General features: G+C 42.7%; 1 protein-coding gene and 1 pseudogene across 1 annotated transcript; one reads left to right on the plus strand and one right to left on the minus strand.

The window, feature by feature from the left end:
* Positions 1-1,113: 1,113 nt before the first annotated feature.
* On the plus strand, positions 1,114-5,530 carry LOC143859166 (putative pectinesterase/pectinesterase inhibitor 21). Its single transcript, XM_077369855.1, has 3 exons — positions 1,114-1,326; positions 3,020-3,905; positions 4,548-5,530. The coding sequence occupies exons 1-3, from the start codon at positions 1,168-1,170 to the stop codon at positions 5,258-5,260; spliced, it is 1,758 nt and encodes a 585-aa protein (XP_077225970.1). The 5' UTR covers positions 1,114-1,167; the 3' UTR covers positions 5,261-5,530.
* A 7,062-nt stretch (positions 5,531-12,592) lies between these two features.
* On the minus strand, positions 12,593-15,226 carry LOC143859411 (protein NRT1/ PTR FAMILY 4.5-like; annotated as a pseudogene).
* Between the last annotated feature and the right edge of the window lie 3,057 nt (positions 15,227-18,283).

The raw sequence follows: 18,283 nt of genomic DNA on the forward strand, positions 1-18,283 counted from the left end.
CAACTATTATGCTTGAACAGGCAACAAAATAAGGAAGTGATATATTTTGCCCCCTTTTCTTCCCCAGTCCACCACCCCTCTTGTGCATTTATTACTATTTTTTACCCCACATTTGACAATTGGGTGACCCAGGAAAAAATACAGGACAATATGTCATCTCCTTTACAATGGACCCACATAATTGGTTGATCTAAGCCATTCATTTATTGATCGCAGATTTCAAAAAATCTTCTCCATTGGATAGGATGATCCTGAGTATGGTTAGCAAATCAATGTTTTAAACCGAATTTTCACAAATTAAGTTGAACTCTTTGGGATGATCCTGAGTATGGTTAGCAAATCACTGTTTTAAAACGGAATTTTCACAAATTAAGTTGAACTCTTTGGCTAAATTATAATTGTTGGTGATTAATTGGAATATATTGTCTAAATTAGGGAGCTGTAGGGTAAAATTTTCAACATTATTAAAACATAGTATTAAAGGATAATATGCCAATAATTTAATTATAAGTTAAAAATAAGAGGAATTCTAGACTGAAGGGAGCCCTTGCAAAAAAGAGGTGAAAGGGCTCCCCCGTTGTTTGACTTTTCGGCAGTTATTAATGCATGATGGTGATGTGCAGCCAATGGGGGAGCCTTTTCACCTCTTTTTTGCAAGGGCCCCCTTTAGTTTAGACTTCCTCTAAATATAAACAAACTGAAATAAAAAAATTTAAAAAAAAAAGAAATTTTATTTGGGCAGTTTTGCAGATAGTAACAAAATAATCGCAGCTACCATCATCTATATCTCCTCCCAGTACGGGCTGCCACATATGGCTGTTCATAAATAGCAACTCTACTTAAATCATAGGGAGTTTAGCTGATTTTTTTCAAACTAAAAAGAGATAAATATGACATCAATATCTCTCTATTTTCCAAATTTGGACATGAAAGGAGTGGGCAAAATCTCTTTCGAGAAATAGGGGGCCAAATGTTAAATTCTTTGTCACTCATTTTTTAACAAACTTTCAAAACTCATTCGCCCTTTCTGTATAAAAGGAAGGGAAGGAAGCCAAATGAGAAAGTCCTCCTCTTTCTCTCTTTCACTCTGCCTTGCCTAGATCGTAAGGCAGAGGAGAACCAATACTCTCAAGAAGAAGAAGAAGAAGAAGAAGAAAAAATTGCATCATGTCTTATCAGGGATATGGACAGGTCCCCGACCAAGGGGACGCTCATAAGAAGAAAAAGATGGCCATAATAGGCATCTCTTCTCTAATCCTGGTGGCCATGGTCGTCGCTGTCACCGTTGGTGTGTCTAAATACCACACCACCGGCAACACCGCAAAGGTAATGTCAAACAACCAATTACTCCAAAAGCTTAAGCTGTTATTAGAGTTATTTGGAATTTTAATAGGGGTTTTTTCAAAATAAGTCCTCTACTTTGCTCCATTTGCAAGAAAAAAAAACAGGTCTTCTAGTTTGACAATTTGCCAATATAGTCATCACGTTTGAAAGAATTTGCAAATCCCGTCATGCTATCAATTTGTGACTAAAATACCTAGAAATTATATGGTGTAAGGCCCTATAGCCCTGTATTTTTCTAAAAGTATTGTATGGCCTACAACACAGGATGATCCAAACCGTCCATTTGATTGGCCATAACATAAATGAGGTGTGCCCAAAAAAATCATTTCCAAAGGCTGATCATAGCCCTTCCATCTATAGAGGAAATGCATTATTATGAAAACCTCTACAGATTGGGGCCTAATGCAATTAAAGTCCATCGAGTACGAGGCATGACGATGCCACACACCAATCTGCCAAGCACTGGGCTTGGTCATCCAAGGAGCAAGATGCCCCATGGACTGATCCGCAAGGTGTACACCTCGCGAGGGCAACCGAAGTCGCCCCGGCACGAACCCATGGAAGGCCTAGAGAATGGCCTACCCACGAGACGTACCGTGGTGCAGAGGGGCAAACAGTATAAGTAGCCCCCTGCACCGGTCCGCCGCGCAATGCATGTGGGAACCCAACCCAACATGCACAGTCTTTGGCCCCCATCCTCAACCAAAGAAACTGGAGCATCCCTATGGATAGCTCGCAGTCCGCACCCAATGTTCCCTTAGGGCACGCCTACGAGTTGAAGTATGATTTCCTACTGTGTGCAACAAATGCACAAGTAAATCCTCTTGCAACCCATGAGCAAGCCACCAAGGCTCCTGCCCACACCTGCTGGGCCTAACGGGGGAGGAGTCAGCAAGTCACAGGGTCAACTCCTCCTATAGAGTTTGGCCAACCAACCAGGGAGAAATTATATGATGAATGGCCTTATAAACACTTACTCATCATCCCATCCTTGATATTTGATCCAACAACGCAGCTCTTTTTTTGAGGAGCTGCTGTTGGATCAAATATCAACTGTGGTACTTTTATCGTACCACCTTTACGTGTTTATACGGCCCTTCATCATATAATTTCTCGATTTTTTGACTCACAAAAGACCTGAAAAGATGAAAATTATCTTTTAAAGGACCAAAATACCCGTGATGCTCAGCGATAGATGTTTTGATAGGGTGGGTCCCACCAACTCAATTCAAACCCATGCATAGGGTGGGGCCCAACATTTTGCTTCATGCTTTGATGGGTACGTCCCACAATGTGTATGGTGGGGCCAACAATTTTACACGTGTTGTGTTTGATGGGATAGATATGACATTCCCACATCCTTCATTCACAACTTTTCATTCACTGTGATGGGTATTTTGGTCTTTTTACAAGGAAATATCTTTGGCACAAATTGATAGCATGACCTGATGTGCAACATTCACTCAAACACGATTACTCTATTTGCAAATTTTCAAACTAGAGACCATTTGCTACATGATTTCTTTTGCCAAAACCCCATTTTAATATTAAGGAGTTTTTGTGTTTTGCAACCCACCATATGCTATGAGGCAACCGATACTATGTGAAACAACCAGTTACTCAAAAAGATTAAACTGCTAGAGTTTGTGTTATTTAACCATTTATACTTCAACAGGCAAGCGATGGTGGGTCGGGCGAAATCCATTCCTCCATGAAAGCAATCAAGGCAATCTGCCAACCCACAGATTACAAGCAAGCTTGTGTGGACAGCCTTTCATCGGCCTCTAACGGTAACACCACCGACCCAAAAGAGCTCGTAAAGCTCGCTTTCAAGGTCACAATAGATAAAGTGAAAGAGGCCTTGGCACACTCCCAGGTCTTAAAAGATGCCGAAAAGGACCCAAGATCCTCAAAGGCTCTTGAGAATTGCAAGGAATTGATGGGATATGCCATTGATGATCTTAAGAGCTCATTAAATAATTTGGGCGAATTCGATCTAAGCAAATTGAAGGAATTGATGGAGGATCTCAAGATCTGGCTCAGTGCCTCTGCGACCTACCAAGATACTTGCTTGGATGGTTTCGATAACACGACGGGCCCCGCAGGAGCGTCCATGAAGAAAGCTTTGGTAGGAGCTTCTGAGCTAACAAGCAACTCCCTAGCCATTGTTAGTGAGCTCTCTACTGTTCTTGGTGATTTGAAGCTCCCCTTCTTCAATAGAAGACTCCTTGAGGCCGAGAATGTGAATGATTTGCCGTCATGGGTTTCCGATGGAAGACGGAGACTCCTACATACCAAGAGCGTTGGTAGTCCAAATGTGGTGGTGGCTAAGGATGGAAGTGGACAATGCAAGACCATTAATGAAGCAATTGCCATGGTTCCATTGAATAGTAACAGTACATATGTGATCTACGTAAAGGAGGGAGTGTACAAGGAACAGGTGACCATTGACAAGAAAATGTGGAACGTGGTGTTGATTGGAGATGGCCCCAAAAAGACCATTATTACAGGCAGTGAAAATTTCATCGATGGAACACCCACCTTTAAGACTGCTACTCTCGGTAAGCAACACTGTTATACCATTTTAATTTCTATCTATCTCTATCAATTCATGGAAAAATTTTCCATAAAAATTTTTTACTGGAATTTTTTCTATAGTTGGTTTTTTTTTTCACCTCATGTATAGCATGAGAAGGGCTCATCGTTTTGCATAACATGTCCTCATACGGTGAGGCCCATCATTTTGCACTCTAATAGTGCCATGGGTGGAACCCACCATAGGACCAACAATCTCTACCAAAACCCATGCATATGGTGGGGCCCAGAATTTTACACAGTGGGTCCACCATCTCCACCCAAATATATGCATTGGGTGAGACCCACCACTTAACACCATGTTTTGATTAGGGTCGTGGGTTTCACCGACTCCACCCAAATCCTTCCATACAGTGAGCCCACCATATTTTTTTACTGAGGCCCACCAATTTACAACTTGTTTTTGATGGGGTGGGTCCCACGTAATCCACTCAAAACCATGTATCAGGTTTGACCCACCATTTTACCACATGCTTTGATGGGTTGGGTCTACAATCTCAACCCAAGCCCATGCATAATAGGGCGAGGCCCACTGGTGGTTCCAATTATTTTATGCATGTACCTTTTTTTGTGTCTAATTTATTTCTCTATAAAATGAAATTACACAGCCGTGATTGGAGAGGGTTTCGTTGGAAAGAACTTTGGAGTAGAGAACTCAGCAGGTCCCCAAAAGCATCAGGCAGTAGCTATCAGAGTGCAATCAGACAAATCAGTGTTCTACAACTGCCAATTTGATGGGTACCAAGATACACTCTATGCCCACACCAAACGCCAATTCTACCGTGATTGCACAATCTCAGGCACCATTGATTTCATCTTTGGTAATGCGGCCGTAGTCTTCCAAAACTGCAACATCATAGTAAGAAAGCCAATGGAAATCCAGCAGAACATAGTCACTGCTCAAGGAAGAAAGGATAGACGTGAGCCCACAGCTATTATCCTTCACAATTGCACTGTAGCCGCAGACCCAGACTACTACCCAGTAAGGAATAAGATCCCCACATTCCTCGGTCGTCCATGGAAAGAATACTCTCGAACTTTCTTCATCCAATCCCAATTGGATGATCTGATTAAACCTGAAGGGTGGTTGCCATGGATGCAAGATTTTGGTCTATCAACTTGTTTTTATGCTGAATTTGATAATAGAGGACCTGGTGCAACTCTAACACAGAGGGTGAAATGGCGCGGTGTTAAGACCTCGACCATGACGGTCGAGCGTGCCGCTAAATTCACGGCCAGCGTCTTCATTCAAGGGGACCAATGGATCAAGGATACTGGAGTTCCTTACACTCCTGGTTTGTTGCCCATCAGCTCCCAGTAGAACACTTTGTATTATATATATATACTTGTTCTGCTAAAAAGGAGCATATAACCATGTTTTTTGTCTTCTTCATTGAAACAATAAGCAGAGTGTGTGTGAAAGGCTAAACTAAGTAAGGCTTCAGATATAATAATAAAAAAAAGAGGCCAGCTTTCCCTTTCATTCCCCTTTCAGTAGTTCATACAGTTTTGTAACAAATATTTTCCCTTTCTCAAAAGAGAATATAGTCATCTGAAAAGATAAAAAAAGGGTCTCATTTCTCATTTCTCATTTCACTACATTGTGGTTTGTAGTTCACGCTGGTTTCTTCATTTCCCCTTCCCACATGATGATGACCTTTGAATCACTATTTTCCTTCTATGGATTAACATTTTTTTTAATGGCTTTAAATTATTAAAGAGAGACGATCAAAGCAATGTTGGAAATTGTATATCAAAATCAATGTTTATGGTTTTGTGAAAAGTCGTCGTGGTCTTCTAAGATAGTTATTATGTGTTGAAAATGTAAGGGTCTTTGTATGTGATGGGGTGTAAAAAGATCCCCCACTCACGGATCAACACGTGGCACCAAGGCAAGCCCACATGCTCATCACCCAAATACATCCTAAAAAAGGAAAGATCAAGTGTAAACCTTGCCCAACCACAATCTTGCACCTGTCCAAGGGCTTGAAAGAAAGGGTAAATTTTGATCCACTAATAGGCTGACACCTGTCCCCAAGGGCAAAAGGGTAATCCAATACCCAAAACTCCACTATAAAAGGCCTCCTAAGGCTCAAAGGTAAGGGACCGAATTCCTAAAAACTCCATCATCTCTAACTTTGGTTTTCCTAATTTTGTGCCCATTACTGACTTGAGTGTCGAAGGACCCGTCCGGAGCTACAACTCCGGGTTGGTCTTCTGACCTCGTGTACTTCTGTGCAGGACATAATTCTCAATCAGTTCAGCAGTTTGGACCCGCCAGATCAGCCCCTTCGTCACTGCCTCATCTTTTACCAATTTTGGACCTAACAGAATGGCGACATCCGTGGGACCACAAACTAAAAGCCGTTCTAAAATCCCATTATAAATGGCAAGACGGAGGAGTGCGCAAGTCCCTGCTACGCGGGTGACCCGATCTGTCTCACATCGCACGGCGCGGAATGAGTGGAGCACAGCCCAACTGCTCCGAACATCCGATCCCCATCTCAACTCCTACGCCTGAGCAAATCCAAACCCTTTTCCAACAAATGACAACCCTTGTCGATCAGTACACGCACCTGATCCAACAAGCGCCTCAGCAACATCTCCCAGAAGTTTTCCGACCTGCACAAGGAAGGTTGAGCCCCCCTAGAGAAGAGCATGTACCTCTCTGCCGTGATTAGACCCGCCACTCCTTTTCGAGGCTGATCCATCACTCCAGAACAAGACATGCACAAACAGAGCCTCATCCATGTCACCGATCCCGATCTCACTCAGTACATAGACACCGAGGCGGAGAGGATCGTACAGAACAGGCGAGATCTCGACACCGTCGAAAGAGCTCAGAAAGTCATTCAGACTCAGCGGCAAGTCCTACTGTGGAGAGAAGGGATAGATCATCGAATCGAGGAGCTGACAAAGGATCATAATCAGCCCATTTAAAGACCATTCTCAAGCAGACCTCCCTTTACATAAAGTATTACGTGTGCCAGCGCCCAAAGGGTTCAAGATGCCGTCAGTCCTGCAATATGATGGAATAATTGATCCTGTGGATCATTTGGAGATGTTCTGAACCATGATGCTCCTGCATGGTGCCTCCGATGGATTCCTTTGCAGGGCCTTCCCAACCACACTAACGGCAGCTGCAAGAGATTGGTACCCACGCCTTAAACCAAACTACATTGACAATTTTGAGGAGTTTAGGGATGATCTGGTCCGACACTCCATGAGTAGTCGAAGGCCATGAAAGACAGCGGCATCCTTAATGGCATTAAGATAAGAGGACGGCGAGTCTCTAAAAATGTTCGTGAGCCGATTCAACAGGGGGGCCCTCTATGTCCCGAACCTAGATCCCTCGGCCGCCACGAATGCGCTCCTCGCGGGAGCCAAATCCAATAAATTTCGGCTAACTGTAGCCCGTCGAAACCCACACTCCTTGGCAGATCTCATGACTGGAGCCGAAGAGTATATATCTGTAGAAAAGACGCTAGCTGCACTGGATTCGAACCGGAGGAGAACTTCAAAAGAGAAACCCTACGAAGCAACGTAGGAAGGATAAGCTTCAAAGAGGAGAAAGGAGCCACCAGAGAAGGGAAGAGAGCTACACGCCCCTCAACACGTCCAAAACCCACATCTTGGCTACGATCAGAGAAGAATTTTTCATTAGGTGGTCGGCGAAAATACTTTCCAAAGGAAACAAGAGTGATAAGTCCAAAAACCTGAGTCCTAGCTCGGGTTGGACATGCCTAAAACCTGAGGTCCACCTCGGGTTGGGCCTAAGACCAACCTGCTCGGTTAGAATAAACATAAGTCCAAAAACCTGAGTCCCAGCTCGGGTTGGACATGCCTAAAGCCTGAGGTCCACCTCGGGTTGGGCCTAAGACCGACCTGCTTGGTTAGACTAAACATAAGTCCAAAAACCTGAGTCCCAGCTCGGGTTGGACATGCCTAAAGCCTGGGGTTCATCTCGGGTTGGGCTTGAAACTGATATGTTCGGTTGAAACTGTAAAATGCTAATATCTAACTCGATTTGAACGTGCTCGCTCCGGACCAAAAGCCTACCTCGAGCTAGGTCGAAGATCAAGTCGTTACTAATGCAATGAATAAACCTATCCAAAAAGGATTAGCTGAAGCTGGCCGTGATGACCAGTTCGACCAGAATTTGGCCGACCTGGATACAATATAGCCTTTCAGACTTGCCCACAGAGAGCAAGTGATAGCTCATCCAAAATCCAGTTCTTCCAGCCGTTCAGAGCATACATGGCAAGACGAGATATTTCACTTCAAAATCCTGGTCGTCCTAAGCCGTTCAGAGCATATACGGCCAAACAGGATACTTCACTTCAAAATCAAGTTCGTCAAGCCGTTCAGAACACACATGGCCGGACAGGATATTTCATTTCAAAATCCTGGTTGTCCAAAGCCGTTCAGAGCACACATGGCCGGACAGGATATTTCACTTCAAAATTCAAGTCGTCCTACGTCATTCAGAGCATATACGGCCGAATAGGATATTTCACTTCAAAATCCAGTTCTTCAAGCCGTTCAGAACATCTCCAGTCGAACTGGATATAACGTGTGGGTAAAAATTAACCTGAAGAACGCTAAGTTGTAGCTCATCTGTTTTTCGGCTGACCTGAGACGGACGACCTAAACTGGCTGACCTGAATCAGTTTTCAGTTCATCCGTTCCTCAAGCCGACCAGGATATAGAGCGACAAAAATCTGGTCATCTCAAGCCGACCACAATATTGCGCGACAAATTTATGGTCATATCAGGCCGACCAGGATATAGAGTGATGCGCTACAAGACAAAATTCTGGTCATCTGAAGCCGACCAGGATATAGCGCGATTCGCTACAGGACAAAATTCTGGTCATCTGAAGCCGATCAGGATATAGCACTATTCGCTACGGGATAAAATTATGGTCATCTGAAGCCGACCAGGATATAACGCGATGCGCTACAGGACAAAATTTTGGTCATCTGAAACCGACCAGGACATGGCGTGATTCGCTACAAGACAAAATTCAATTTTATCTTTTAGCAGATTGTGCTATATCTTGGTCATCTCAAGCCGACAAGGATATAGCATGATTCGCTACAAGACAAAATTCTGGTTATCTCAAGCCGACTAGGATATAGCGTCATCCGATACAAGACAAAATTCCGGTCATCTCAAGCCGACCGGGATATAGCATGATTCGCTACAAGACAAAATTCTGGTCATCTCAAGCCGACCAGGATATGGCGTCATCCGCTACAAGACAAAATTCTGGTCATCTCAAGCCGACCAGGATATAGCGCGATAAATTTCTGGTCATCTTAAGCCGACTAGGATATAGCGCTATTCAAGACAAATTTCTGGTCATCTCAGGCCGACCAGGATATTGCGCGATAAATTTCTGGTCATCTCAAGCCGACCAGGATATAGCGCGAACAATTTCTGGTCATCTCAATCCAACCAGGATATTGCGCGACAAATTTCTGATCATCTCCGGCCGACTAGAATATTTTGCCTTAAAATCCAATTCTTCAAGCTGTTCAGAGCAAGTATGGCCGAACAAAATATTTTGCCTCCAAATGCAGTTCATCAAGACGACCAGAACGTCTTAGACCGAACATGATATTTGGCCCCCAAATCCAGTTCATCAAGACGACTAGAACGTCTTAGGCCAAACATAATATTTGGCTTGCAAGTCCAGTTCATCCGGCAGTGCAGAACAAGTATGGCCGAACAGGATATTTGGCCTCAAAATCTAGTTCTTCAAGCCGTTCAGAACATCTCTGGCCGACCAGGATATTTGGCCTCAAAATCCAGTTCTTCAAGCCGTTCAAAACATCTCATGGACCAGAATATTTGGCCTCAAAATTCAGTTCTTCAAGCCATTCAGAGCAAGTATGGCCGAACAAGATATTTGGCCTCCAAATCCAGTTCATCAAGACGACCAGAACGTCTTAGGCCAAACAGGATATTTGGCCTCCAAATCCAATTCATCAAGACAACCAGAACGTCTTAGGCCAAACAGAATATTTGGCTTGCAAATCCAGTTCATCCTGTCGTTCAGAACAAGTATGGCCGAACAGGATATTTGGCCTCCAAATCCAGTTCATTAAGACGACCAGAACGTCTTAGGCCGAACAGGATATTTGGCCTCCAAATCCAGTTCATCAAGACGACCAGAACGTCTTAGGCCGAACAGAATATTTGGCTTCCAAATCCAGTTCATCAAGACGACCAGAACGTCTTAGGCCGAACAGAATATTTGGCTTGCAAATTCAGTTCATCCGGCCTTGCATAACAAGTATGGCCGAACAGGTTATTTAGCCTCAAAATCTAGTTCCTTAAGCCGTTCAGAACATCTCCGGCTGACCAGGATATTTGGCCTCAAAATTGAATTCTTCAAGCCGTTCAAAACATCTCCAGCCGACCAGAATATTTGGCCTCAATATCTAGTTCTTCAAGCCGTTCAAAACATCTCCGACCGAACAGGATTTTGGCCTTAAAATCCAGTTCTTCAAGCCGTTCAGAACATATTCCACCGACCAAGATATTTGGCCTCCAAATCCAATTCTTCAAGTCGTTCAGAACATCTGAGGCCAACTAGGATATTTGGCCTCAAAATCCAGTTCTTCAAGCCGTTCAGAACATCTCAGGCCGACCAGATATTTGGCCTCAAAATCCAGTTCTTCATGACGTTCAAAACATCTCCAGACGAACTGGATATAACGTGTGGGTAAAACTTAACCTGCAGGAGGCTAAGTTGTAGCTCAATGATTTTTCGGCCGACCTGAGCCGGACGACCTAAGCCAGCCGACCTGAATCGGCCGACCTAAAATATTTTTCAGTTCATCCGTGAACCAGCTGACCTGAGGCGGACGACCTATGCCAGCCAACCTGAGGCAGACGACCTGAGCCAGCCGACCTGAATCGGCCGACCTGAAACATTTTTCCAGTTCATCCGTGAACCAGCCGACCTTAGCAAACCGACCTGAATCCATCGACCTGATCCGGACGACCTGAATCGGCCGACCAGAGCCAACCGATCTACCTAGAAGATAAGCATATTAAGACAAACTACAGAAGCTATGGTGCACAACTACTTCCTCACCCCTCACCGGTCTAAGGAACTGGGGGGCATCTGATGGGGTGTAAAAAGATTCCCCCACTCACGGATCAGCACGTGGCACCAAGGCAAGCCCACATGCTCGTCACCCAAGAAGGGGTAATAGGGTCATTACAGCCTAAAAAATGAAAGATCGAGTGTAAACCTTGCCCAACCACAATCTTGCACCTATCCAAGGGCTTGAAGGAAAGGATAAAGTTTGATCCACTAATAGGCTGACACCTGTCCCCAAGGGCAAAGGGTAATCCAATACCCAAAACTCCACTATAAAAGGCCTCCTAAAGCTCAAAGGTAGGGGACCGAATCCCTAAAAAAGCCATTATCTCTAGCTTTGGTTTTCCCAATTTTGTGCCCGTTACTGACTTGAGTGTCGAAGGGCCCGTCCGGAGCTACGACTCCGGGTTGGTCTTCTGACCTCGTGTACTTCTGTGCATGACATAATTCTCAATTAGTTCAGCAGTTTGGACCCGCCAGATCAGCTCCTTCATCACTGCCTCATCTGTTACCAATTTTGGGCACAACAGTATGTTTTCTTGAGTCCTTAATATCTAGGCTAGATTATGAAAGAGTCAATGGGAATTTCTATGATGTTGCTTAGGATTCCTAAAGGACTCATGGGACTACAAAAAAGTTTTTAATGTATTTTGCTATTGTAGGAGTATTATGTGTCTATAAGTATGTAGTCATTTCTGTAGAGATTGCAAGATTAAAGAGAAGCTTCAAGTGTAAGCAAAAGGAGTAAAGCTTCGAGGGAGAAGCATAGTGATTCTAAGGAAAAGGGGGAAAGGACAGCAAGTCGATTATAAGTTGTGATAAATAAAAGTCAATTTATTTTGGTGTTTTATTTGTGTTTTTAGTGGAACTCTACACAGGCCATTTGGCCGTGTATCTCCCAAGCTCCCTTACCTTTATTTTATGATCACATAATTGATCCATCCAATTGGGGCTAACAAGAAAGAAACATCTGCCCGTTAAGAGGGAAGGAAATCAAAGACTTCCAACTCTGCCCTAGATGCACCCTCCCATTGCTAGCCTGTCTGCTTCACTAGCAATTAGCCGATCTTCTTACATGTTGAAATGAAATTGAAGTTACCTCCACACAATCCGGGATCTCATCAATCTACCTTGCAAACCGCCAAGGATGGGACGAGCTATTCTTCAACCATGTTATCACATTCAAGGTGTCTCCTATTATCGCCTTGTCGATGGATTAACTGTAATCATACTTGTTTTGGAGATGGCGAAAGTAAGTGTGTTGCAGAAAGTTGGAAGACATTGGAGAAGTTACTACACTCATAACAGTACAATAGTTCTACTCTTTTCATTGCAAATTGGGCTTTACAGGATTATCATTGCAGTTCAGTACATATTTATTATCTGCACCAGAGCTCACAATTTAAGTAGAAGAGCCGTAAAAATCATCAAACTGATCAAACTGCAATCATTCAAAACGAGTTTTTTTTTTATCGTTTATGTAGTGATTATGGAAATAAATGCAAAAATCCAAATGTAAATGTATCACAAAATGTTCTATTTCAGACCCACTGGACAAGATGAGGGAGCATCATCCTCTTCTTTGTTTGTATCAGTAATTGGCCTTAACCCCACTTGCCTGTACTGGTACCAATTGGCCCAGTAGACGAAGTTGAAGAAGTTGAGGAAATTGAGAATGGCCAAGGTCCAGTAGAAGAGATCAAGATGGTTTACATTGAGGTTGTTCCCTTCCAGCTATCCTCTACTGGCGGTGTACTTACCGCGTGGCATCGTTAACCACGTCCACGAGAACCAAGCTCAAGAAATACCCCATTGCCAAGGAGCACCGACAGAACGAAATTCCCAGCGATCGAAAGCCTGTCGGAGCCTGACTATAAAAGAACACTAGCCAGCCAACCAAAGCGAAGAGATCCGCAATCCCAAATATAAAGATCTGGAAGCTCAACATTAAAACGTTCATCGGTAGAGGGTTTATTAAGGGATTGGCGTAGAGGAGATTGTGTTCCCTAACCACTTGTTTCCTCTTAATTGCTACAATTGCCACGGCAACCATGGAGAGGGTGGCAAGGACTAGTCCAATTGCTACGCATTGTAAGTGGGTGATTCCGGTCTCATTGCATGTTAACTTGCGAGCGAATGGAACAAAGACCCGGTCATAGAACGATGCCAGGAAGAGGATGAAGAAGGTGGGGATGATGGAAGCGAGGGCGTGGGGATGTTCAATTTCCCAAGTCTCTTGTCCAATGTCAATCCTTGTTGGTTCTAGAATGTCTGCAATTGAGCAAGCCAGGTGTTCATCGATATCGTGCTTGCGAAGATGGAGACCATTCGAATAAGGACCTTAACTTCCTCTACTTGTGTCACAGGGCAAATCCCCCATCTACTTGTGTCATCCTTGTTCTCCGGTAGGACATGGGCATTCGAATTAGGACCTTCACTTCCTCTACTTGTGTCACAGTGCAAATACCCCATCTACTTGTGTCATCCTTGTTCTCCGGTAAGACATGGGCAATTTTCGTGAGGGGACTTCCAGTGGGGATTTTGTTACGATATGTTGTGTAGCCAAGGGCGATTATCAGGACTCCCACGACGACAGCCAAGGACGATTATCAGGACTCCCACGACGACAGCCAAGGGCGATTATCAGGACTCCCACGACGACGGAAGAAGTAAGAAATGGCGAGGCCAACGTCCCACCCCTTGTTGTTTTGGAGCCAAACTACGAGTCTGACTCCGATGGAGGAGGCCAAATTGATACTGAAGGGGTGAAAAACAACCAGTTACTCCGAAAGGTTAAGCTGTTGGAGAAAGGAGTTATTTATCTTTTGTACTTTAAAACTCCCCCGTACGTGTGGCCCACTTGGCAAACACGTGGCACATGTGGTCCCACTTTGGGCCCACCATCGCATGGGGATTTTTGCTATCTGGGAGGTTTGAACTCGAGACCTTTGGCTATGATACCATGTTAACTTACCAACTTCTCCAAAAGCTTAAGCTGTTGGAGAAAGGCGTTACTTATCTTTTATGCTTTAACAAGAGGAAGAAGTTGATGAATGAGGAGATGAGTTTTCGCTCCTTTGGGTCATTCTCATCAAGCTGATCTGCACCTAACGTGGGTAGAGATGCCTTAAATCCCCCCATTCCCAATCCGGCGAGATAGAGGCAAATATATAGGACAGCTTCGTTGCGACCGCGAACATGTTGGCAATTGACAGTTGGGTCGATGATATTGCAGAAGGGCAGTTGAAGAGGCTTGAAATATTCTTTTTTGAGTTGGTGTTATTTAATCATTTATACGTTAACACTCCCTCATGGATGGCCCCTCTTTTAGGTTGCCTGTACATATGGATTTTTAATATCAAGGAGTTGTTGGGTTTAGAACTCAGACCCGCCGTGAGGCAATATCACTATACCATGTAAAACAACCAATTACTCCAAGAGCTTAAGATGTTTGAGTTGATGTTCTTTAATTATTTATACTTCAACAAGATAATCTAGCATTAACAAACAAATAATTCAAATTGTAAACAATGTTAATGGAGATAATTCCCAAGGCAAAGTATATGCTAAATTTGGAGGTTCTACTATCGATTCATTGAGATAATTCCAAGGCCATTGCATTTGAAAACTTCTTAATTTGGTTTTCAAAAGTCATGGCATTTTGAAGTCTGTTGGGATCATCCCATGGGGATTATTATTATTTATTTATTTTATGAAAATGCCTATTTACATTAAAGCCCAAGAAATGAACTGTTTGGATTTTCGAGCAAGGTGGTCACGATGAATTTTCTAGTAAATACATTTTATGTGATGCCCATATGTAGGTGCAACTATTTTTTTTAAACAATAGAGTAAACCTCCCTTGCTCAATTATCTTAATCGTCAGTTGTTGGGGCCCAATGTAAATAGGCCGCACCAATAAAATGCTCTCCATGGGATGATCCTGACCTTCCTATCATTGGAGATTTCAATGTGGTGTAGTTCACTAATTAGGATAATCCAAAAGAGAAGATTTTTGGGCCACAACCTATTCACAATGGGGCTCTACATATAAGGTGTAGAAGCAGACAATATACAGTAGGACCCGCCTGTTTACGTTAGGCCCCAACAACTGAATGATTTAGATCTTTGAACAAGGTAGTTCCAACTCTATTTAAAAAATACTTCCATCTATGTACGGGGCATCGTGTAACACATACCATTTCATTGGAGCCCACCTTTCCAAAGATCCAAACCGATCATTTGTCAGGCCCCAACATAAACAGGCCTTGCCCATAAAATCATCTCCATAGTATGATCCCAACTCTTCAATAAATAGAGATTCATCTATGGTGTCCTCCGTCTACATATTGAAGGGTTAGGATCATCCAATAGAGATGATTTTATTACGGGCAAGGCCTGTTTATGTTGGGCCCAAAATATGAACGGTTTGGATCTTTTAACAAGTTGGGTAAGTAAATTATTTTTTTTTAAAAAAAATACACTATGTGGGTTTATATAGTGTGGTTGCATGCTTCTCTATTATCTTCTTCCTTCCATGGACAGCAGAGAGGGAAAGGTGAGTTAAGTTTCTTCTTGTTGTTTTAATGGTGTCTATAATTATATATCTCATGAAACTCAACCCTATTTCTAAAACAGTCGAACAAAAATATGGTTGTTTGAAGATATTTATTGAGAAATCTCTCTTGTTTGTCTCTGTCAATCTGCTGTATATTAAACTCTGTTATTCTCTTTTAGGCCTTGCTTGGATTGCATGGATTTTTTGGAAAAGTTTGTTTCTATCTATAATTTTGGATTACTTGAAACCTTAACCCTATTTCCCTATATTAAACTCTGTTATTCTCTTTTAGGTTGTTTGCAGATATTTATCAAGAATCTCTCTTGTTAGTCTTTGTTACTCTGGCATTGGTTAAACTCTGTTATTCCTTTTTTTTTTTTGGGAGAATTTTAGAAAGGATAAATATTTATAAAATTCCCTACTTTTTTAACGCATGAAAAAGATAACTTGAGCTAACCCTATTCAATTACTTTTTATGTTTCATTGTTTACTTTGACATTCTCATGCATTTCTTTTATTTCACTTGGTTGATCTTGTGCACAGTATTTGGATGATTTCACTAGCTATAGTTAGTTTGTAGTGTGGACTGCAAAATCATAACCCATTGTTTCTAGCCATATTTTTTCATGAAACTGCGACATAAATCCTAATGTTAGTTCCATATGTATAAATTATAATTTTGGTGGATGGCCGGGGGAGTGGATAGTGGGCGGGGATTTGAACACAATCAGGTATCCACACGAGAAGAATCGATTGGGTCGCATCACTTCTAGTATGAGGAAACTATCGGATTTTACTAGCCATAGTGAATTGATTGATTTGTCGCTGGAAGGGGCAAAATTTACTTGGTCAAATAACCAAGATAGGCTCGTTCACTCTAGAATCGACCATGTCCTTATCTCTAAAGAATGGGACGAAACTTTTCGGACCATTTCTCAGCGGGCCCTTCCTCGCCCCATTTCTGATCATAATCCGTTAATGTTGGTACTGGGTGAAGATCTGCGTGGACCTTTCCCTTTCAGGTTGGATTTGGCTTTGTGCGAAATAAAAGATTTTGATGACAAAATGGTTGAGTGGTGGAATGCAGCAAGTTTTTCTGGATAGGCGGGATTTGTTTTTTCTCGAAAATTAAAGGCTATTAAGGTATAAATCAAGGAATGGGCTTCATCAGAGAGACGTTTGAAGCATTCTCGGAAGGATGACATTCTGCTAGGACTGGAAGGATTACAATCCAAAGAAGAAAGTAGGGCATTGACGGAGGCTGACCGTAGTATGAGGTTAGATTTAATGGTGGAGCATGAAGAAATTATTCAAAGAGAGGAAATATCTTGGAGACAAAAATCCCGGGCTATTTGGCTTCAAAGTGATGACAAAAATTCCAAATTTTTCCATAAAATGGCAAATTCAAGACCTCGTGCTAACTCTATAAATTGTTTAATGGTCAATGGTGAACTTGTGGAGGATAAGAATCGTATCTCAGCATGCATTGTGGATTATTACAAGAATCTGTACTCATCTGCATATGATTGGAGGCCGTCATTGGGTGGTCTGTCTTTTAATCAAATTGAAGCTGAAAATCGAATTTGGTTGGAGCGGGCATTCACGGTGGAAGAGATTGAAGCGGCTCTTAATTCTTTAAAGAAGGACAAGGCTCCCGGGCCTAATGGGTTTCCGATGACATTTTATCTCCGGTACTAGGATTCGATTAAAGCCGAGGTATGTTGCTTCTTCAATGAGTTTCATGAGAGTGTTATCTTAAACAAAGAGATAAATACCGCTTTCATAACTTTAATACCTAAAAAAGAGGGTGCAGTTGAGCTATCTGATTTCCGGCCTATAAGCCTTATTCATAGCCTATATAAGCTCCTGTCAAAGACACTGGCTGCGAGGATGAGTAGTGTGATGGATCTCGTCATCTCAAAATTCCAGGGAGCATTCGTATATAAGAGGTAGATCCTAGATGGGGTGCTTATAGCTAATGAAGTTCTTGATTCAATGAAAAGAAATGGGGATCGTGGAATTGTTGCTCGGGTTGATTTAGAAAAAGCATATGATCATGTGGAATGGGAGATGCTTGATTTTGTGTTGCGTAAGATGGGGTTCCGGGATAAATGGAGGAAATGGATGAAATCTTGTGTTTCTACAACCTCATTCTCGATACTCATCAACGGAAGCCCACAGGGTTTCTTCAACAGTTCACGTGGTCTCCGTCAAGGTGATCCATTATCACTCTTCTTATTCATTGTAGTTGTGGAAGCACTCAGTAGACTGATATCAATGGCGGAAAGCAAAGGCCTTTTGAATGGGCTGTTGGCTAGTAAAAATTCACATCTTCAATTCGCGGACGACACATTGATTTTTTTGTCGGAAGGGCTATCTTATACGGCTAATTTGAAGCGATTGTTTCTCTGGTTTGAGATGGCATCTGGACTGAGAATTAATTTCTGCAAAAGTACAATTGCGGGGATTAATTTAGATGAAGCAGATGTGGGAGGGCATGCCAAAGTTCTTGGATGTGCGGTTAGTCAATTGCCAATTACTTATCTTGGCTTACCCCTCGGCTTTGGAATTCCCAAAATCGGTTTGTGGGATACTATGATAGAACGAATTGAAAGTAAATTGGCAACTTGGAAAAAACATTTCTTATCGCTTGGTGGTTGAATTACACT

Source organism: Tasmannia lanceolata, unplaced genomic scaffold (genome assembly GCF_043159265.1).
Source record: "Tasmannia lanceolata isolate RefF3 unplaced genomic scaffold, GAP_Taslan_0.1 ptg000029l, whole genome shotgun sequence".
NCBI lineage: Eukaryota > Viridiplantae > Streptophyta > Magnoliopsida > Canellales > Winteraceae > Tasmannia > Tasmannia lanceolata.